The following is an 18,390-nucleotide window of genomic DNA, read 5'->3' as shown; positions in this document are numbered from 1 at the left end:
GTGTGTGTGTGTGTGTGTGTGTGTGTGTGTGTGTGTGTGTGTGTGTGTGCGCGCGCGCGCTATAATGTAGCTTAATTCTGGGTCTCTTGGCTGATTTTACTTTGGATGTGGGTGACAAATGTAAATCAGATAAGAAAGAAATTAGTCACCCACTCTAATTGTATCTGACACTTTCTGTCCATTAGTGTTTATTTTGTGAAACTGAGAGGCCTCTGGTTTAGTGCATATAAAGTTATAATTATGTCTTTGTAATGAATTGTTCTTTCCTTTATAATTTATACTGGCTGTCTTTATATTTTTCTAATTTTGCTTTGATTGGGACAGCTTGTTTCTGGCCTTCCTTCCTTTAACATATTTATTCCCTTCCTTTGACTCTTGTCTTTTGACATCTTTATCAGTAAGGCATTGTGTTGGTTCTTTAATCCAGTCTGTCAGTTACTGTGTTTTTATTGGTGAACTGAGAACATTTAATTTAAAGTTATTGATAGTTACTCATTCCTAGTTTGGTTGGCTGTCTCTCTGATTAGATTGTTTCTTCTGTAACTTTTTCCTATTAGTGTCAGATTCTCTTCTGGTCATTTATATTTGGGGTCTTACCTATGTCTAAACATTTATTTCTTTGTCTAGATTTAGTGAATTATCTTCTGTCATTTCACTGAATACATACTCTGTGTTGTCAGTACTCAGCTCTGCCTCTCATATTCTTACTCTTGATCCAAGAGTCCTTGGACATTGTGGCCATGCTTGTTTTCATTGTTTTGTTTTTTTTCTTTGTTGCTGCTGCTGCTATTTGAGTGCTAACTTCACACTCAGGAAAGGGAGGTGGCCTGAACTCCTAATCCTTCTGCCTCCACTTCCTAAGTGCTGGAGTTGCTGACGTGAGTTTATTATAGTGCTTACAGATTGAATTTAGTGCTTTGTGCACGCTGGGAAAGCACTCTGCCATTGAACTACATCCACAGCTCCCAATACTTTTGTGTTTGTTTATGTTGTATTTGAATGTAGTATTTTGTCAACTGTGTCATCCATGCTTGATGAGCTTTTTTGGTTTGTTGTGGACATGCCTATTGGTTATGCTTTTTTTACTTCATTGACTTTTTCATTTCTAATATGTCTTGTTTTTTCCTTTTGATTTGTTTTTGGTTTTCTCCAAAATCTCATTTTTCTTGCTGAACTTTTATTCCATATTGCTAACTCCTATAGGTATTGCTGATTGTGTCACGTGTTGATTCCGCTTCTGGTGCTAAGATGAGTTCACTATGATTGTCTGTCTCCTCTTTCAAGTCATGGATCATTTTTACTGGAAAACTTTTACACTCTTCCCCTGGCCTTTTTCCTATTTCAGTATCCTGAGTTTGGTAATTAGAGGAGTCTTGTTGCCTTGCTTCTTTCTGGCACTTCTAGCCTCTGCAGATGTTGGTTTGGACATCTCTATTGGGAGGGATTTTTATTGGAGTGTTTTGTTTTGTTTTGTTTTTGTGAGTTTTTTATTTTGTTTGGTGTGGAGTTTGTTGTTTTGTTTAGATTTTGGTTTTTTTGAAACAAGGGTTCTCTGTGAAGCCTTGGCTGGCCTGGATTCCCTCTATAGACCAGACTGGCCTCAAACTCACAGAAGCTCTCCCTGCCTCTGCCTCTCAAGTGCTGGGATTAAAGCCACCGCTGCCTGGCTGGAGGATCCTTCTTGAGCAGCCTACTCATGAAGACTAAGTCCCTGGTATCACCAGACAAGGAGAAAACAAACTGCCTTTGGAAACAGCTTATCTTCCCCTCATGCTATCAGGGAGCTACAGCATGAAGCTGTGTATGGCTTGCTTCTCTGCCTCTCTGTATTACCCAACTTCATCTTTCCTCTTTTGGGGTATCATTTCTCTTTGTGTATTTCCAAAGTTCTTCCTCAGGTTCTCTGTTTTAAAATCAAGTCTTATTTTTCTTTCTTATTCTGGCTGTCTTCTTCACCATGAGGAGGCACATTCTTGTCCACAATGATATACAAAAGTCTTATTTTTCATTTTAGAGGTGATTTATATAAATTAGAAACAAATACATATACTTGATAAATTTATTTCAATGATTGATTTCTATTTGTGGGTAGAGTCCTGCTTTTTAAAGATGATATATTTTGTTTCATACAGTTGTACAATATATTTTGATATCTAACTCCTAACTCACCATAGTGACTTTCCCTCCCAACTTCTATCCTGTTTTTTTGCTGCTATTGTTGCTGTTACTAAAGAGCTTCTGAGTTCAGTTATAGCTGCTCATATGCACATGGGTGTGGGTCATCCACTGAGGCGTGGGCAACCTACATGTGGCCAAGTCCTCAAGGAGTGATCCTTCCTTCCTCGGTGCCTGCCAGCTGACAATAATAGTTCCTCCATTAGGCGTGGGACCATGGAGGCCTTCTCTCACCCATGAAGAATTTTGGCTGACTTGATCTTGTGTAGGTTACCACAGCTGCTGAAGGTTGATGTGTGGAACAGCTATGTCATGGCAGTTGGTGGAACTGTTTGAGAAGGATTAGGAAGTATGGCCTTGTTTAAAGAGGTCTGTCACTAGGGGTGAGTTTAGGGTTCCAAAAGACTCATTTTCTGCTTGTGGATCAGGTGTGAGCTTTCAACTGTTCTTAACACCATGCCTTTTTTCTGCCATTATGGACTTTACCTCTCTGAAACTATAAGCCCAGTGAAACATTTTCTAAGTTGCCTTGGGCATAATGTTTTATCACGATAGAAAAGTAACTAAAACATATTGTTACCTATGTAGAGAAATAGAAACAAAGACATAAATGCAACCTGTAAGTCCATTTAATGTCATATGTTTGTTGTTGTTGTTGTTTGTTTTTTTAGGGCTAAACACTTGATGTTGGATAACCAGTTAGGGGTTAAAATCATCCCTGGGGAAGACCAATTCTCCTTCTCTCAGTAGTCATTAATTGCCTGTAATTCTTCATCTGAGAATGGCCTCCTGAGATATCCCCCATCTACGTTGATCTGTCAATTAGTGTTCACTGGTTTAAGAAAGTGGCAGTAGTGAGTTTTCCTCTAAGAAAACTATGACCTTACTACCCATGGGTAGTTGGCTAGATCTACATTACAGACATGATTTCCTTCTTGTTGAGTGGGCATTAAGTCCAATTAGAGAGTTATTGGTTACTGTGAAGATACAAGTGCCACTATTGCTTCTTTAGGGATATCTTCCCATACTGGTCATTATTGCGGTTCATTGGTGTCACAGCTGAGCAGACTACGGATTTCTTTCCACCCATGGCAGCTTGCATAGCACCTTCCAGTACTAGGATGTACAGAGAGGCGGCTTTGGGTTCAAATACAACTCAGTTCCTCTAAGACCTTGTCCAAAGTGCATAGTGTCTTCAGAAATACAGTCTTACCTTCAAAATCTGAGAAACAACCAAGGGCACAGTGATAACCTATATTGCCTTTTAATCTATTTAATCTCAAAAGGTTTCTTTTGCTCTATGGCTCTTGTGGGGAGCATTATTGCCCCCAAACAGCACATCTTCATTACACTCACTCTGGTCCCCACCCTTTCATTTATGTACATTTATATTTACCTAAAATTACATATAATTACATATAAAATTACATATAATTTTAGGTAAATAAAAAATAATATGATTCCCTGTGGCTAATTTAAACATCCTTAATGTATTTAACCCTCATCCATCCATTTTTCTAGTTTCCTCCTTATTTTTTCATAAATACTTTACCTTTAGGTAGAGTATACATACTTTGTATTTATGTGATATAAATAGATAATATATTTTTATGCTGTTCTACTTACATATTTTTTATTTGAAAGATATTAAAGTCTCGGACCCGATACACTTATTTATTTACTTAACAGCTACATGTTCATAAATGACAAAGCCACGGCTACTCTAAGCTATTAGAATATAGAAATCAATAGAACAAGCTAAAAATGCTCTTGTGGAAATTCTGATAGTGGAATGTAAGCAATAAGCCTAAGAAGCAGTTGTCTTAATAGTGTGCAGGTGTTAGGAGAAGTGAACAAAAAAATGAGGAATGGAGATTGCCAAACGAAGGCAGATATGAGTCACTTTATGTGGGATAATTACATTGGACTGTGCTGAGACAGTATCATTTAAACAAACAGTTGAAGAAAGTAAAGGGATTTGACACATAATTATATTCAGAAGAATATTCCAGGCAAAGAAAAAAGCCTCTTAGTTATAAGCATTCCTTGAATTTCCAAGAAATAGTACAGGGACTTCTGTGTTGGAGCACAATTAATGGGGGCAGGTATGAAACTGAAGTCAAAGGCAAATGTGGGTGGTGAGTGTAAACTAGATGAAATAGCTTATGTTCTGTGTAAAATAATGCAAACTAGTACACTCCAAGGCAAAGAATACTTAAAGCAAGAAGTGGATATTAATGTTATTTCAGCAAGAGTGGTGACTTGAACAATGTAGGCAGTGGAAGCAGAAATAAGCTCTTAGATTGATGTATAGTATAAATTAAGGATTCCTATTTTGTACCTTAGTCAACTGAATATAGACTATGAGGTAGAGAGCGCTGTCACTTTATGGTTACTGGCCTGACCAAAAGCAAAGAGAAAAGTTTAGTAATTGAAATGGAACAAGTATGTAGTAAACTCAGGGACTCTGGTTTGCATGTAGTCTCTATTCTAATGTCTCTTAGATACTGGCAATCATGATGACAGTGTCAACATCGATGACAAAGTTAAAATCTGAGGTATTAAAGGGTGGCCTATGTTTGGGGGCTACACATAGCTCATAGATTCCTTTGGTCACTTCACTCAGCAAAGATTACCAGATGTTCTTAATACCAATGAAAATGGGGGAAAGAAATCTTGAACTAAATTTTGTGGAAATAAACTCATTTTTTAAATCCATACAAAATTGTTCATATAATACGTTTTATATGTTCTTTCTGAGAATTTAGCAACTCTAACCACTGCTTTGCATGAGTGGTTCACAGGAAAAATAAAGGAATCACAAGAATTAAAAGTTGGCTATTTGAAAAGTTCAATAAAGCTGACCATTATTAAACTAGACAGGACAAGCAAAATCAGAGAAGACAGACAGGTCCAGGGCCATCAACTGTAGCCCCTGCTACGCAAGAAAACAGATAAAGTCCAAGAATTTGAGGTCAGCCTGGACAAATGAGTGAGACCTTGTCTCAGAAGAACAGCAAGGGAAGAAAAGTAGGTGAGGGGAAGAAGCAAAGAACTAAGATCAGAATGAACATGGACTTTCCCACCTAGTTCACAGAATTACAGTTAGGGAGTACTACTAAAAACTGCAGCAGGCTAGATTAGACAATTCCTGGAGATACACGATGCCCAAAGTGACAGCTGTAAGTGTTCAGATCTGGAATGTCTTCCAGAGCTCATGTGTTAACGACTTTATCCCCACCGAATGAGGCTATTTGGAACTGTTAAGAGTTTTTCAGAAGTGGACTCAGGAAGTGCTTGGACACTGTGGGGCACGTACATCCTCAAAGAGGACCAAATGGGTGTCCAGGTCTCTTGCTCAAGTTCTTTCCATTCCCTAGCATAAAGTGAATAGTTTTGCTCCCCACACCCTGGTATAGGTCCAAAGGCAGTTATGCTAGACAGCTGTTAGAACTGGGGTCTCTAAAACTGTGAACTTTTGTCATTCAAGTTGATTATCTAATGTGTTTATTATGGTAATGGGAAGATAATGTACTGAAGAAAAAGAAACAGGAGCATCAGATATGGTAAGGTACATCTGTAATTCCAATATTTGGGAAGCTGGGCTAATTCAAGGCCAATCTGAGCTACATAGTAAGACCATTGTCCCAAACGACGTGCCTTTAATCCCAGCATTTAGGAACTGAGGAGATGGATATCTGAGTCTGAGGCCAGCCTGGTCAACACAGAGAGTTCTAGGACAGCCAGATCTACATAGTAAAACCTTTTCTTTAAAAAGAAGGAAAAGGAAGAAGAGAAAAAATAGATAATTCTCAACAATACAAAAATTTAAGAGATTGATTTGATGACAGTGTCCTTTGCTTTACAGAAGCTTTTCAGTTTCATGAGGTCCCATTTATTGATTGTTGCTCTTAGAGCCTGTGCTTAGACTTTAGTTTTGTGCAGGGTGATAAGTATGGATCTATTTGCATTTTTCTACATGTAGACATCCAGTTAGACCAGCACCATTTGTTGAAGGTGCTATCTTTTTTCCATTGTATGGTTTTGGCATCTTTGTCAAAGATCAGGTGTCCATAAGTGTGTGGGTTTATTTCAGGGTCTTCTGTTCTGTTCCGTTGATCCACCATTCTATTTCTATGCCAGTATCATGCAGTTTTTATAACTGTTGCTCTATAGTACAGCTTAAGATCAGGGATGGAGATACCTCCACAAGATCTTTTATTGTAGAGGATTGTTTTAGCAATTCTGGGTTTCTTGTTATTCCATATGAAATGGAGAATTTTTCTTTTCAGGTCTGTAAAGAATTGTGTTGGTAATTTGATGGGAATTGCATTGAATCTGTAGATTGCTTTTGGTAAGATGGCCATTTTTACTATGTAAATCCTGCCACGCCATGAGCATGGGAGATCTTTCCATCTTCTGATATCTTCTAAGTCTTTCTTCAGAGACTTGAAATTTTTTCATACAAGTCTTTGACTTGCTTGGTTAGGGTTACACCAAGGTACTTTATGTCATTTGTGGCTATTTGTGAAGGGTGTTGTTTCCCTAATTTCTTTCTCAGCCCTTTTGTCTTTTGTATACAGGAGGGCTACTGATTTTTTTGTTGTTGTTGTTAATTTTGTATCCGGCCACTTTGCTGAAGGTGTTTATCAGCTGTAGGACTTCCCTGGTAGTTTTGGGGGTCACTCACGTATACTATTATATCATCTGCAAATGGTGATAATTTTACTTCTTCCTTTCCAATTTGTATCCCCTTGATCTCCGTCAACCATCTTATTGCTCTAGCAAGGACTTCCAGCACTATGTTGAAGAGATATGGAGAGAGTGGGCAGGGCTCTTGCCCCTGAAGTAGGATTGCTTTAAGTTTCTCTCCGTTCAGTTTGATGTTGGCTATAGGTTTGCTGTATATCGCCTTTACTATGTTTAGATATGTGCCTTGTATCCCTGATCTCTCCAATACTTTAAACATGAATGGATGTTGGATTTTGTCAAATACTTTTTCAGCACCTAGGGAGATTATCATGTGGGTTTTTTTTTTCTTTCAGTTTGTTAATATGTTGGATCACATTGATGGATTTCTATATATTGAACCACCCTTGCATGCCTGGGATGAAGTCTATTTGGTCATAGTGGATGATATATTTGATGTGTTCTTGTATTTGGTTTGCAAGTATTTTGTTGATTATTTTTGCATCAATGTTCATAAGGGAGATTGGCCTGAAATTCTCTTTCTTTGTTGGGTCTTTGTGAGGGTTAGGTACCAAGGTGACTGTGGCTTCATAGAATGAGTTTGGTAATGTTCCTTCTGTTTCTATTTTGTGGAATAGTTTGAAGAGTATTGGTGTTAGCTCTTCTTTGAAGGTCTGGTAGAATGCTGTGCTGAAACCATCTGGGCCTGGGCTTTTTTTGGATGGGAGACTTTCGATGTCCGCTTCTATTTCCTTGGGGGATACAGGACTATTTAATTGATTTACCTGGTCCTGATTCAGCTTTGGTAAGTCAAATCGATCAAGAAAATTGTCCATTTCATTTAGATTTTCAAATTTTGTTGAGTATAGACTTTTGAAGTAAGTCCTAATGATTGTTTGGATTTCCTCACTGTCTGTAGTTATGTCCCCCTTTTCATTTCTGATTTTGTTGATTTGGGTGGTGTCTCTCTGCCTTTTAGTTAGCTTGGCTAAGGGTTTGTCTATCTTGTTGATTTTCTCAAAGAACCAGCTCTTGGTTTCATTGATTCTTTGGATTGTTTTATTTGTTTCTAATTGATTGATTTCAGCCCTGAGTTTGATTATTTCCAGCCGTCCACTCCATTTTGGTGTGTCTGCTACTTTTTCTAGGGTTTTTAAGTAAGTCATTAAGTTGCTTAAATGAGCTGTCTCGAATCTGCCTACAGATTGGGAAAGAATCTTCACCAACCCTTTATCTGACAGAGGGCTAATATCCAATATATATAAAGAACTAAAGAAGATGAAAAGCAGCAAACCAAGTAATCCAATTAAAAAATGGAGAACAGAGCTAAACAGAGAACTCTCTGTAGAGGAATATCGAATGGCAGAGAAACACTTAAAGAAATGTTCAACATCACTAGCCATTTGGGAAATGCAAATCAAAACAACCCTGAGATTTCACCTTACTCCCATCAGAATGGCCAAGACAACACATGCTGGATAGGTTGTGGAGAAAGGGGAACCCACTTCCACTGCTGGTGGGAATGTAAACTTGTACAACCACTCTGGAAAGCAATCTGGCGCTTTCTCAGACAACTAGGAATAGCGCTTCCTCAAGATCCAGCCATACCTCTCCTAGGCATATACCCAAAAGTGGCTCAAGTTCACAGTAAGACATTTGCTCAACCATGTTTGTAGCAGCTTTATTTGTAATAGCCAAAAGCTGGAAACAGCCCAGATGCCCGTCAACTGAAGAATGGATGCAGAAATTGTGGTACAGCTACACAATGGAGTATTACTCTGCAATGAAAAATAATGAAATCATGAAATTTGCAGGTAAATGGTGGGACCTGGAAAGGATCATCCTGAGTAAGCTGTCCCAGAAGCAGAAAGACACACACGGTATATACTCACTCATATAGACATATAACATAGGATAAACCTCCTAAAATCTGTACATCTAAAGAAACTAATCAAGAGAGAGGACCCTAACTAAAATGCTCGATCCCCATTGCAAAAGGCAAAGAGAATGGACATCAGAAGAAGAAATGAGGGAACAAGTCAGGATCCTGCCACAGAGGACCTCTGAAAGGCTCTGTCCTGCAGTCTATCAAAGCAGACACTGAGACTTACAGCCAACTGTTGGGCAGAGTGCAGGGAATCTTATGTAAGAAGTGGGAAATAGTAAGATCTGGAGAGGACAAGAACTCCACAAGGAGAGCAACAGAATCAGAAAATTTGAACACAGGGTCTTCCCAGAGACTCATACTCCAACCAAGTACCATGCATGGAGATAACCTAGAACCCCTGCACAGATGTAGCCCATGGCAGGTCAGTGTCCAAGTAGGTTCCATAGTAATGGGAAGAGGGACTGCCTCTGACATAATCTGATTGGCCTGCTCTTTGATCACCTTCCCCTGAGGGGGAGCAGCCTTACCAGGCCACAGAAGATGACAATGCAGCCACTCCTGATGAGATCTGATAGACTAAGATCAGAAGGAACGAGAGGAGGACCTCCCTTATCAGTGAACTTAGGGAGGGGCATGCTTGAAGAAGGGGGAGGGGAGGGTGGGACCGGAAGAGGGAGAGGCTTATGAGGGGATACAAAGTGAATAAAGTGTAATTAATAAAATTAAATTAAAAAAGTAAAATGAATGAGTAATAAAAAATTGCCTGTCCCCCTCCCAGTAGACACATTTACAATAAAGATATTAGCAAGTACCAAATTATTTCACTCATGAATTCAACTATTTAAATAAAAATTTGTGCCACTTCTACTCAAGTATCTTAACATTTTCCATAAGGTCAACATTACTGTCATGCCCAGCACAAGATACCACAAGAAAAATATTAGAGACCAGGTTTTGTTGAATCTTCAGCAAAATACTAGCAAGTCAAATTTAACAGCATAATAGGTTTTGCAGAATGACTGAGTAGGATATGTCAAGAATGCAAACACTGGTCAATATAAGAAAAGGTGTCAATGTAGTAAACAGCATCAATAATAAAACATTTCAGGTAGAGAAAGCATTTCACCTTCATGATTGGAAAAGTGTACGTTAGTCATTGATGTGACAAAATACCAGATAAGAAGCAACTTGAGACACCTCACTTCAGGGTGACCGTTTCTAGGCCCCACCATTTGCCTGCAAATTTCATGATTCCCTCGTTTTTAATTGATGAGTAGTATTCCATTGTGTAAAAATACCACAATTTCTGTATCCATTCCTCAACTGAGGGACATCTGGGTTGTTTCCAGGTTCTGGCTATTACAAATAAAGCTGCTATAAACATGGTTGAGCAAATGTCCTTGTTGTATACTTGAGCATCTTTTGGATATATGCCTAGGAGTGGTATAGCTAGATCTTGAGGAACCACTATTTCTATTTGTCTGAGAAAGCACCAGATTGATTTCCAAAATGGTTGTACAAGTTTGCATTCCCACGAGCAATGGAGGAGAGTTCCCCTTTTTCCACAACCTCTCCAGCATGTGTTGTCACATCCTGAAAGACACACATGGTATATACTCACTTATTTAGACCTATAAGATAGGATAAAAATACTGAAATCTATACACCTAAAGAAGATAAACAAGAAAGAGGACTCGGGGTAAGATGACCAATCCTCATTTAGAAAGACAAATGGGATGGACATTGGATGTAGGAGAAAACAAGTAACAGGACAGGAGCCTACCACAAACGGCCTCTGAAAGACTCTATCTAGCAGTGTATCAAAGCAGATATTAAGACTCATAACCAAACCTTCAGCTGAGTGCAGGGAATCATATGAAAGAAGGGGGAATTAGTAAGACTTGGAGAGGACAGGAGCTCCAGAAGGACCAAATATATCAGGGCACAGGGGTCTTTCATGAGACTGTTTCTCCAACAAAGGACCATGTATGGTTATAATCTAGAACCCCTGCTTGGATATAGCCCATGGTAGCTCAGTGTCCAAATGGGTTCTCTAATAAGGGGAAAAGGGACTATTTCAGACATGAACTCAACGGCGAGCTCTTCCACCACCACCACCTTCACGAGGGAGGAGCAGCCTTGCTAGGCCACAGAAGAAGACATTGCAGCCAGTCCTGAAGCGACTTGATAAGCTAGGGTCAGATGGAAGGGGAGGAGGTCCTCCCCTGTTAGTGGACTTGGAAAGGGGCAGGGAGAAGATGAGGGAGGGAGGGTGGGATTAGGAGGGATCGAGGGAGGGAGCTACGGCTGGGATACAAAGTAAATAACCTGTGATTAATATAAAAAAATAATAATTTTTTTTTAAAAATCACAAAAAAAGAAGCAACTTGAGGATTATTTTAGCTGATGTTTGAGGAGACAGTACTTCATGGTAAGAAATGCATCTCTCAGCTGTGGTGGGAGAGCATGAGGCAGCTAACACATTGTGCCCACAGTTAGAAAGCAGAGAGAAATGAACGCTGGTGCTCTACTTGCATTTTTCCTTTTTTCTTTTATTCAGTCTTGGACTCCAGCCATACTGCTGCTCACATTCTGGGGGGTCTTCCTCATTTAAACCACTCCAGAAACACCCTCCCAGACATATCCAGAGATGTGGAGAAGATGACTCTGGGTTTATCTTTGAGGGCATTTCCAGAGAAATTGGGTGGCAAAGGAAAACCCACCCTGACTGTGGAAACCATTTCACTAAACATTTTAAGTGTATATTATTTATAGTATAGGAATTGTATCTCAAAGCAGTTTTTTTAAACCATTAATCATTAGTATTATTTAAATGAATGTTCGTCTCTCATTTTATACCTGAAATTAACATTTTAGGACTTTAAGACTTAATGAGTGCAGTGTTTCCAAAGGTTTTATTTTGTGTGTTTGATGGATTGTTTGTCTTCATAAATCTAGCTGGACAGCTCAGCCAGTCAGCACACTTAGCTCTTCAACTACCTTACAATGTACTCGGTTTAGGCCGAAGTGCCAATTTCCTGGACCATCTTTTTGTTGGTATTCCCCGTCCGTCTGGAGAGAAGGCAAGTAAACGACAATCTATTTTAATACCACTTAACCACTTAAATCCAATAGCTCTAATACAATTGAATTTGAATTCAGATATGTAATAAAATAGCCTTTAAATAATTTAAATAATTTTTAAAAACTGATTCATCGTGACATATCTAAGCTTATCTTACAGTGTACCATGATTTGATATTACATATTTTTTCTACTTCTTTCCCATTAAACTTCATGGCTTCTTATCCTTGTATGTGTTAATACTTAATATTTTTATCACTACAGCATAATATCTGTTATATGAAAGTAGGATTATTGTATTTATACATACATACATACATAAGATACCTAAAATAGCGTCATTTGTTTGTCCATTTCCTGACTTGAATTTTAGCTCCACTCAGCATTTATATGTAGCACTTTGAATAATGCCTGCTAAAACTGTCTAATAAGTATTTGTTGAGTGAATGAATTCTTAACACACAAATATAATCCTTACCTAGGATTCCAAATTCTCAAAATACTTGAGGATTTGGGTTTGCTTTTCCTTTTTTCCGTATTTAAACTAATAATTGTTTTTTATACATATTGACTTTTATGTGTTCTTAAATTCTCTTTTCAGTCTATAAGAAAACAAGAGTGGACAGCAATCATTCCAAATTCCCAGCTGATTGTCATTCCATATCCTCACAATGTCCCTCGAAGGTAATATCCTTCTGTGTTTGGTAGTTATCCGGTGGCATATTTTGATAAACTGTCATATTTATTGCCTACCCTGTTCCCCTGAATGCCCACTTAATTTACCTAGTCAGTTTCAAAGTGTTAAGCACATTTGCCCTGATGTTTCAAAAGAAATAAATTAATTCCTATTAGGGCAAAAGGCAGCTTAATTAGTAATTTATAGACGTTGTATATATTTAATTTTCACTAGTTGTAAATACTAGGTTGTTTTGTTGTTGTTGTTGTTTTGTTTTGTTTTTCCAGTGCAGGGAATTGATGTGCATGCCAAGCAAGCATTCTCCCAGTGAGCTACTCTCTTAGCTCATCTTTTTTTAATTAAAAATTTATGTGGCCTGCATTCAGTGGGACACTGGGACCAATGCATGCCATCTCATGAGTTCACAGTGTCCACGTTTTTCTATCTTTATTCATTAAAGTCTGTTACTGTAAGAGAACTTAGTCCATCAAAACTAGTAAATGTCATAAACTAGATTTCCTTACTCTGCTATATAACTGGCCAACACATCACTGCATGTATAAGATAACATTAATAAAAACATTTATTTCGTGATTGCGAGTTGAATTAGGTTGAGGTTTTCTGTAATGGAGTCTCACTATGTTGCCTAGGCTGATCTGAAACTCCAGGGCTCCAGCCATCCTCCCACTTCAGCCTCCTGAGTGCCTGGAACTATCATACCTGGTCCTTTTGTTTGTTTTGTTTTGTTTTAATGTTTTTATTATCCAATATTGTATATTATGGTAGCTTTCTAAACATTAAGTTGAGAACAAACTCAAATCTGAATGAGGAGCAGAAAACTATAAAAAATGTCAGACTGAATAGGGTGTACTGCAATGACTCATTTTTGTTTACTGCTATGGACACAGAACAGTATATGATAGGGAAGGAGAATAAGAATGGATAAATATATATTATGATTTATTTAAAAGAAGATATCTCTGTGTATATGTTCATATATTTATATCTCTGACAGAATATTAAAAAACTCACCAATAAGCACTGAATGACAAATATCTTGATCTTTGAAAAAAAAATCAATTAAAAAAATAGAGCTAGGGCAGGAGAGATGGCTCAGTGGTTAAGAGCACTGTCTGCTCTTCCAAAGGACCCAGGTTCAATTCCCAGCACACACATGGCAGCCCATAACTGTCAATTCCAAGGAATCTGATAGCTTCACACTAATGTACATAAAATAAAATTAAAACAATTTAAAAAAAATAGAACTAAAAAAACTCAAGAGGAAAAAAACTAGAAAGTTTTAGGGGCTGAAGAGACAGATCCATGATAAAGAGCAATTGCTGCTCTTGCAGGGACCTAAGTTCAGTTCCCAAAACCTACATCAGTGGCTTATAACCAGGGATCTGAATTTCCTCTTCTGGCCTCCATAGGCATCATATGCACAGCTATGTGTGGGAAGCATGAGCACGCACACAAAACAGAATAAACAAAAATTTTATGGTTTATTGAAAATTGGTTTTATTCTGAACAGAGTGGCTCACACCTACCAGTACCCAGCAGACTGAGGCAAAATGATAGCAAGCTCAAGGATACATCGGGCTGTACAGCAAGACCCTATCTCAAAAAACAACACAGTAGTTCTGTTTTCTATTGTAACGTACTTAAAAATACTCATTTTCTTAAGGTTTATTCTTCTGATTTTCTGAAAAGTTCTACCATAGCTTTCTTCCATAATCAGAGCATTTTTTTTGTTTCTTTTGCTCTTTCCAAAGAAATGTCCTTTTCAAATTTATAAAAACCCTAATTGATTTTTGTTTGAGGTGTATTCTGACTAAAGACTAACTTATGGATCGATAAATTTTAATTATGTCAAAATAAATCAATACCTACTTGCTGTTCATTAGAATTATCTTGCCCTTATTAATCTTTTAAAATGAGAACACAGTCATTTCCTGTTTCCAGGGAGAACAAAAAGCTCTGTGCATAATTGCCCACAGAGTTAGTAAAAAAGACCCAAATTTAGGCTTTGCAGTGTTCATAGGTGCTGCGTTATGTACTAAGTGTTTTAAGAGAGGAGACCTAATTATGCTGATGACATTATATAGTGACATTAACCGAGGCAAAGTGACTTTTATAAGTCTCAACATAAAAGTTATTGTAGTCATTTAAAATGTCCAACATAACACAGAAATGGTACAGGTTTTACACAGAAAACTATGACATATGATTGTTTTACTTGTAGTACATTAGTACATGTGCAGACATGTGACCCTTTAGAGTTGAAAGTTTCAAATTCAACAAATCAAAATTTTCTTTGACTGTCTAAACTACTATTGATAAACTAATTCTGAAGATCAAACTCAAAAATAAATGCATATTAAATAACTCGTCAGCAATTCTACTTCAGGAAGATGTGGGTGTACTTAAGGTGTAAAGTGTTGGTCCTACACACATGAGGCCTTGGGTTTAGTTACCAAAAACATACATGAAAAAAATTCTAGTTCAGTTTTAAGAAAACTAAATCATCTGAATGTAATTGCTTTTCTTACATGAGTGAATATGGTTTAACAAATGAACTTTCATAAGCTGCATTGCTTTCTCATCTCAATTTAATCTTGTTATTATGTTAAAATTTTAATTTTAATTGTTCTGTTTTTATCTACAGCTGGAGTGCCAAATTGTATCTTACACCAAGTAACATTGTCCTACTGACTGCAGTAGCCCTCATTGGTGTCTGCATTTTCATCTTGGCAATAATTGCTATTTTACACTGGCAGGAAAAGGTTTGTTTTCAATGTAAACTTTGTTATTGTAGTGTTTTGCTCTCCAAAACTGGAGAGCTGGGATATGACTCAGTGGTTGAGGTCATAGATTCAATCCCTGGCACCACACAGAGAAAAGAAAGTACTATCAAACACATAGCCAGTAGGCTCCTAAAAAGGTTCTCTGGCACAAAGGAGTAGGTATTTGGTTTGGGTTTTTTGTTTGTTTGTTTGTTTTTTGTTGTTTTGTTTTTTTCTTTTTTCTTTGGACTGTCATGCCTACCAAAATCATGATTTTCTAACTAAAATTACTATTTTATCTCAGCTGTCCTTTTAACTTAATGAAAAGAAAAACATTTTGCTTATTCTAATAAATATTCATAAATTTGTCCCTCAGAAGAAAGATCACTCATGTAATAATAACCAAAAATTATATATTGAACTAATTTCAAGATTCTAGAATGGCTCCACACATTGTCTAAAAGTAATATATTTCAGAATACTATGTATCTCTTGACCTGTGAAAGGAAATTAAGTTCCTCATTTTATCAGGAGATGTGACTACAATACAAACATGGAATTACAACAGCTATGGTGCAGTGGCTAAAAACTGACTGCTTATCCTTGTACACACTATCACCTGCCACTCTGGTTCCTCTAGTTTTTTAGCCAGATTTTCACCTCTACTGGCAACTGCTGTTTTCTTCTCTACACCATCTACCATCTATACTTTCTTGAACTTTTCATCTAAAATCAACTAATATATCTCAAAATGTTTTTTCTTCAGCTATCTCAGTTTCTTTCTCCATTTCCAGTTGCTTACAGTTATCTCTACCAAGATTACTTTAAAACCCAATATTCTAAAGCTTCCTCTCCCCCCTTTCTTACTCACCTTCAGTATTAATCAGCCACCTTATTCTCACCTTCCTGAGAATCGTTGTAGCTGACCCATCTGCCTTCCTACTGTCACTTCTGTACTCAGTCCTTCTTTAGGTCCTAGCTGGACTCTCTGACTTCAGCTTCTCCCTTCCTGCTGCTCTAGACCCATTATTCTCTATAATGTAGCCTTAATTGTGTCACTCTTGCTCATTTCAAGTGAAAAACAGTCTCTGAAAAGTAACATAATTAGGGTCAATCCTAATATAGTTTGCTTTTTTAGGCTTTCTAGCCTTTAAATTCTTAAACAAAATAGAAAACTTTTTCTTTAAATCCAACTTTCTTACTAGGAGAAGACAGCCAATAAACATCTGCTAAATCAATGGGTTAACTAAAAAAATCATATTAATTAGTTTAGGTTGGTTTGTTAACATCAGTGTTAACAGTGATTCTATTCTTCTAGCACCTGATGTTCACTCTCACTTTCAAGTAGATTATAAATGATAAGAATGTAAGTGTGTATGGAACATTTTTTTATTTTTAAATTCAATTAATGTATCTTTAATTATAAAATAGTGACAATCTATGAAAATATTTTATATTATTACATTATAAAATCATACCTGTTATATACTAAATTGGTTTCAGAAATTAATTTCTTGCACTTCAACTATTCTAAAATTCTCTTTCAGAAAGCAGACGATAGAGAAAAACGACAAGAAGCACATCGGTTTCATTTTGATGCTATGTGACTTTGCTTTAAGTAGCACACACTGGATCGCACTTGATTAGTGAAATACTAAATTTTGACTCCTAGTAAAAAAAATAATGGATTTAAGATATTTATAAATTATGCTTTCCTTGTCAATTATTGGAAAATACCAAAATAAATATGGCCTGAATATCTCATAAGATCTTTTTTTTTAAGCACTTTGTATGTAATAACTTAGGTTCTTTATTCAGTAGTACTGAACATTTTTGTTCCTTTGTGGAATGTGTTGCATGTATTCTGGTATATTTGCATTTATAATTTTATTAGAATAACAATGGTAGAAAGACATGTAAATAAAAAGTATTTAAATAAGCTGGGACAGGAGCATTGTTCTACCTGAATTGATCTTGCTTTTTAACTTAAAATGCATACTTTCATAAATGTATGGGAGATATAGTTATTAAACTAGCATTTATCACAGTAGATCAGAACTCTCAAGAATGGGCACAGAATGAGACTAATTAGCGTGACTTTGGGATCACAGTAGGACAGATTGCCTTAGATTTCTGGCCCTTCAGCCTAACAGTTATTTGAAACTGGCTATTGCCTCATAGCCTTTCTGCAGTCTGTTTTGTTTATATGAAGCTAACTTGCCTCTTGAGTTATCATGAACATTGAGTTATATGTGATGTGCGTGGCTCAGTGCCTAAGCATACACTAAGTGTTCATCAGGCAGCAGTTGTCATTATTGCTATTTTAGGTGATTTTATTTCACCACAGATAATATAAAAATATATAGAATAGTTATCAGACATAAGGACTATGGAAGACTTAAATTATTGGTGGTACATACCTTATAATTTGTTTAGCAAATTATAATACTATCCAAGACTAGCTGTGTCCTAAAAATTGGTATTTGAATACTAATCCTTGTGTAATAATGGAAAGCATTTGATCAAAAGGTGATATAGGCAGAATCTGGAGGTGCAAATGTGCCATCACATTTCTACTCTCAAAGGCCTGGAAAAGTCTATCTCATTTCTAGTTAGACCTCAGATTTTATACTGTGAACTTTACATTGCCAAAACTTACTTTAAAATTATTTAAATCTAGAGTTCAGGAGAGAGGTTATAAAATTATTAGCAAAGCTAACAATATTCTGATTATTGAGCTATGCTGTGTCTGTAAACTATTTTTAAAAAAGCAGTTCTGTTCATGTTGTTTTCTTCATTGCAGTTTACTGAAGGGCATGTGTTCATTTTTCTTTCTATCAAGCATGTTAATATACCTTCGTAATAAATATCCCTTACTGAATGAAAGCACTGTGGCGAGCATCTGAGTAACTGTTTGGGAGCTTTAGAGGTTAGTGAGTATCTCTATGGATGAGGACTGAGATGTAGTGGCCTGTCTGCTACCTCAGTAAGTCACAGATAGGACTCAAGTTCACTGAATGGACCAACCCACACTTTTACAAAGATAATTAAGCTTAGTACCTGGCAGTTGGTAAAACATGAATTCTAAAACTCAC

General features: G+C 37.0%; 1 protein-coding gene across 2 annotated transcripts in view; it reads left to right on the top strand.

The window, feature by feature from the left end:
• The window catches only part of Itfg1 (integrin alpha FG-GAP repeat containing 1), a 164,019-nt gene extending 145,838 nt beyond the window's left edge, over positions 1-18,181 (top strand). Inside the window, exons 15-18 of one of the 2 annotated variants that reach the window (XM_055621223.1) lie at positions 11,711-11,835; positions 12,438-12,520; positions 15,178-15,295; positions 16,843-18,181. In XM_055621223.1, coding sequence (XP_055477198.1) covers positions 11,711-11,835; positions 12,438-12,520; positions 15,178-15,295; positions 16,843-16,902 — 386 coding nt within the window. In that variant the 3' untranslated portion in view covers positions 16,903-18,181. Of the gene's footprint in view, positions 1-11,710; positions 11,836-12,437; positions 12,521-15,177; positions 15,296-16,613; positions 16,659-16,842 lie in introns of those variants that run through there. The other variant, XM_055621224.1, reaches the window with a different exon arrangement.
• The last annotated feature ends 209 nt before the right edge of the window (positions 18,182-18,390 follow it).

Source organism: Psammomys obesus, unplaced genomic scaffold (genome assembly GCF_907164565.1).
Source record: "Psammomys obesus unplaced genomic scaffold, mPsaObe1.curated_primary_1811, whole genome shotgun sequence".
Lineage (NCBI taxonomy): Eukaryota > Metazoa > Chordata > Mammalia > Rodentia > Muridae > Psammomys > Psammomys obesus.
The sequence above is the reverse complement of the archived record's forward strand: the minus strand, read 5'-3'. Positions and strand labels throughout refer to the sequence as shown.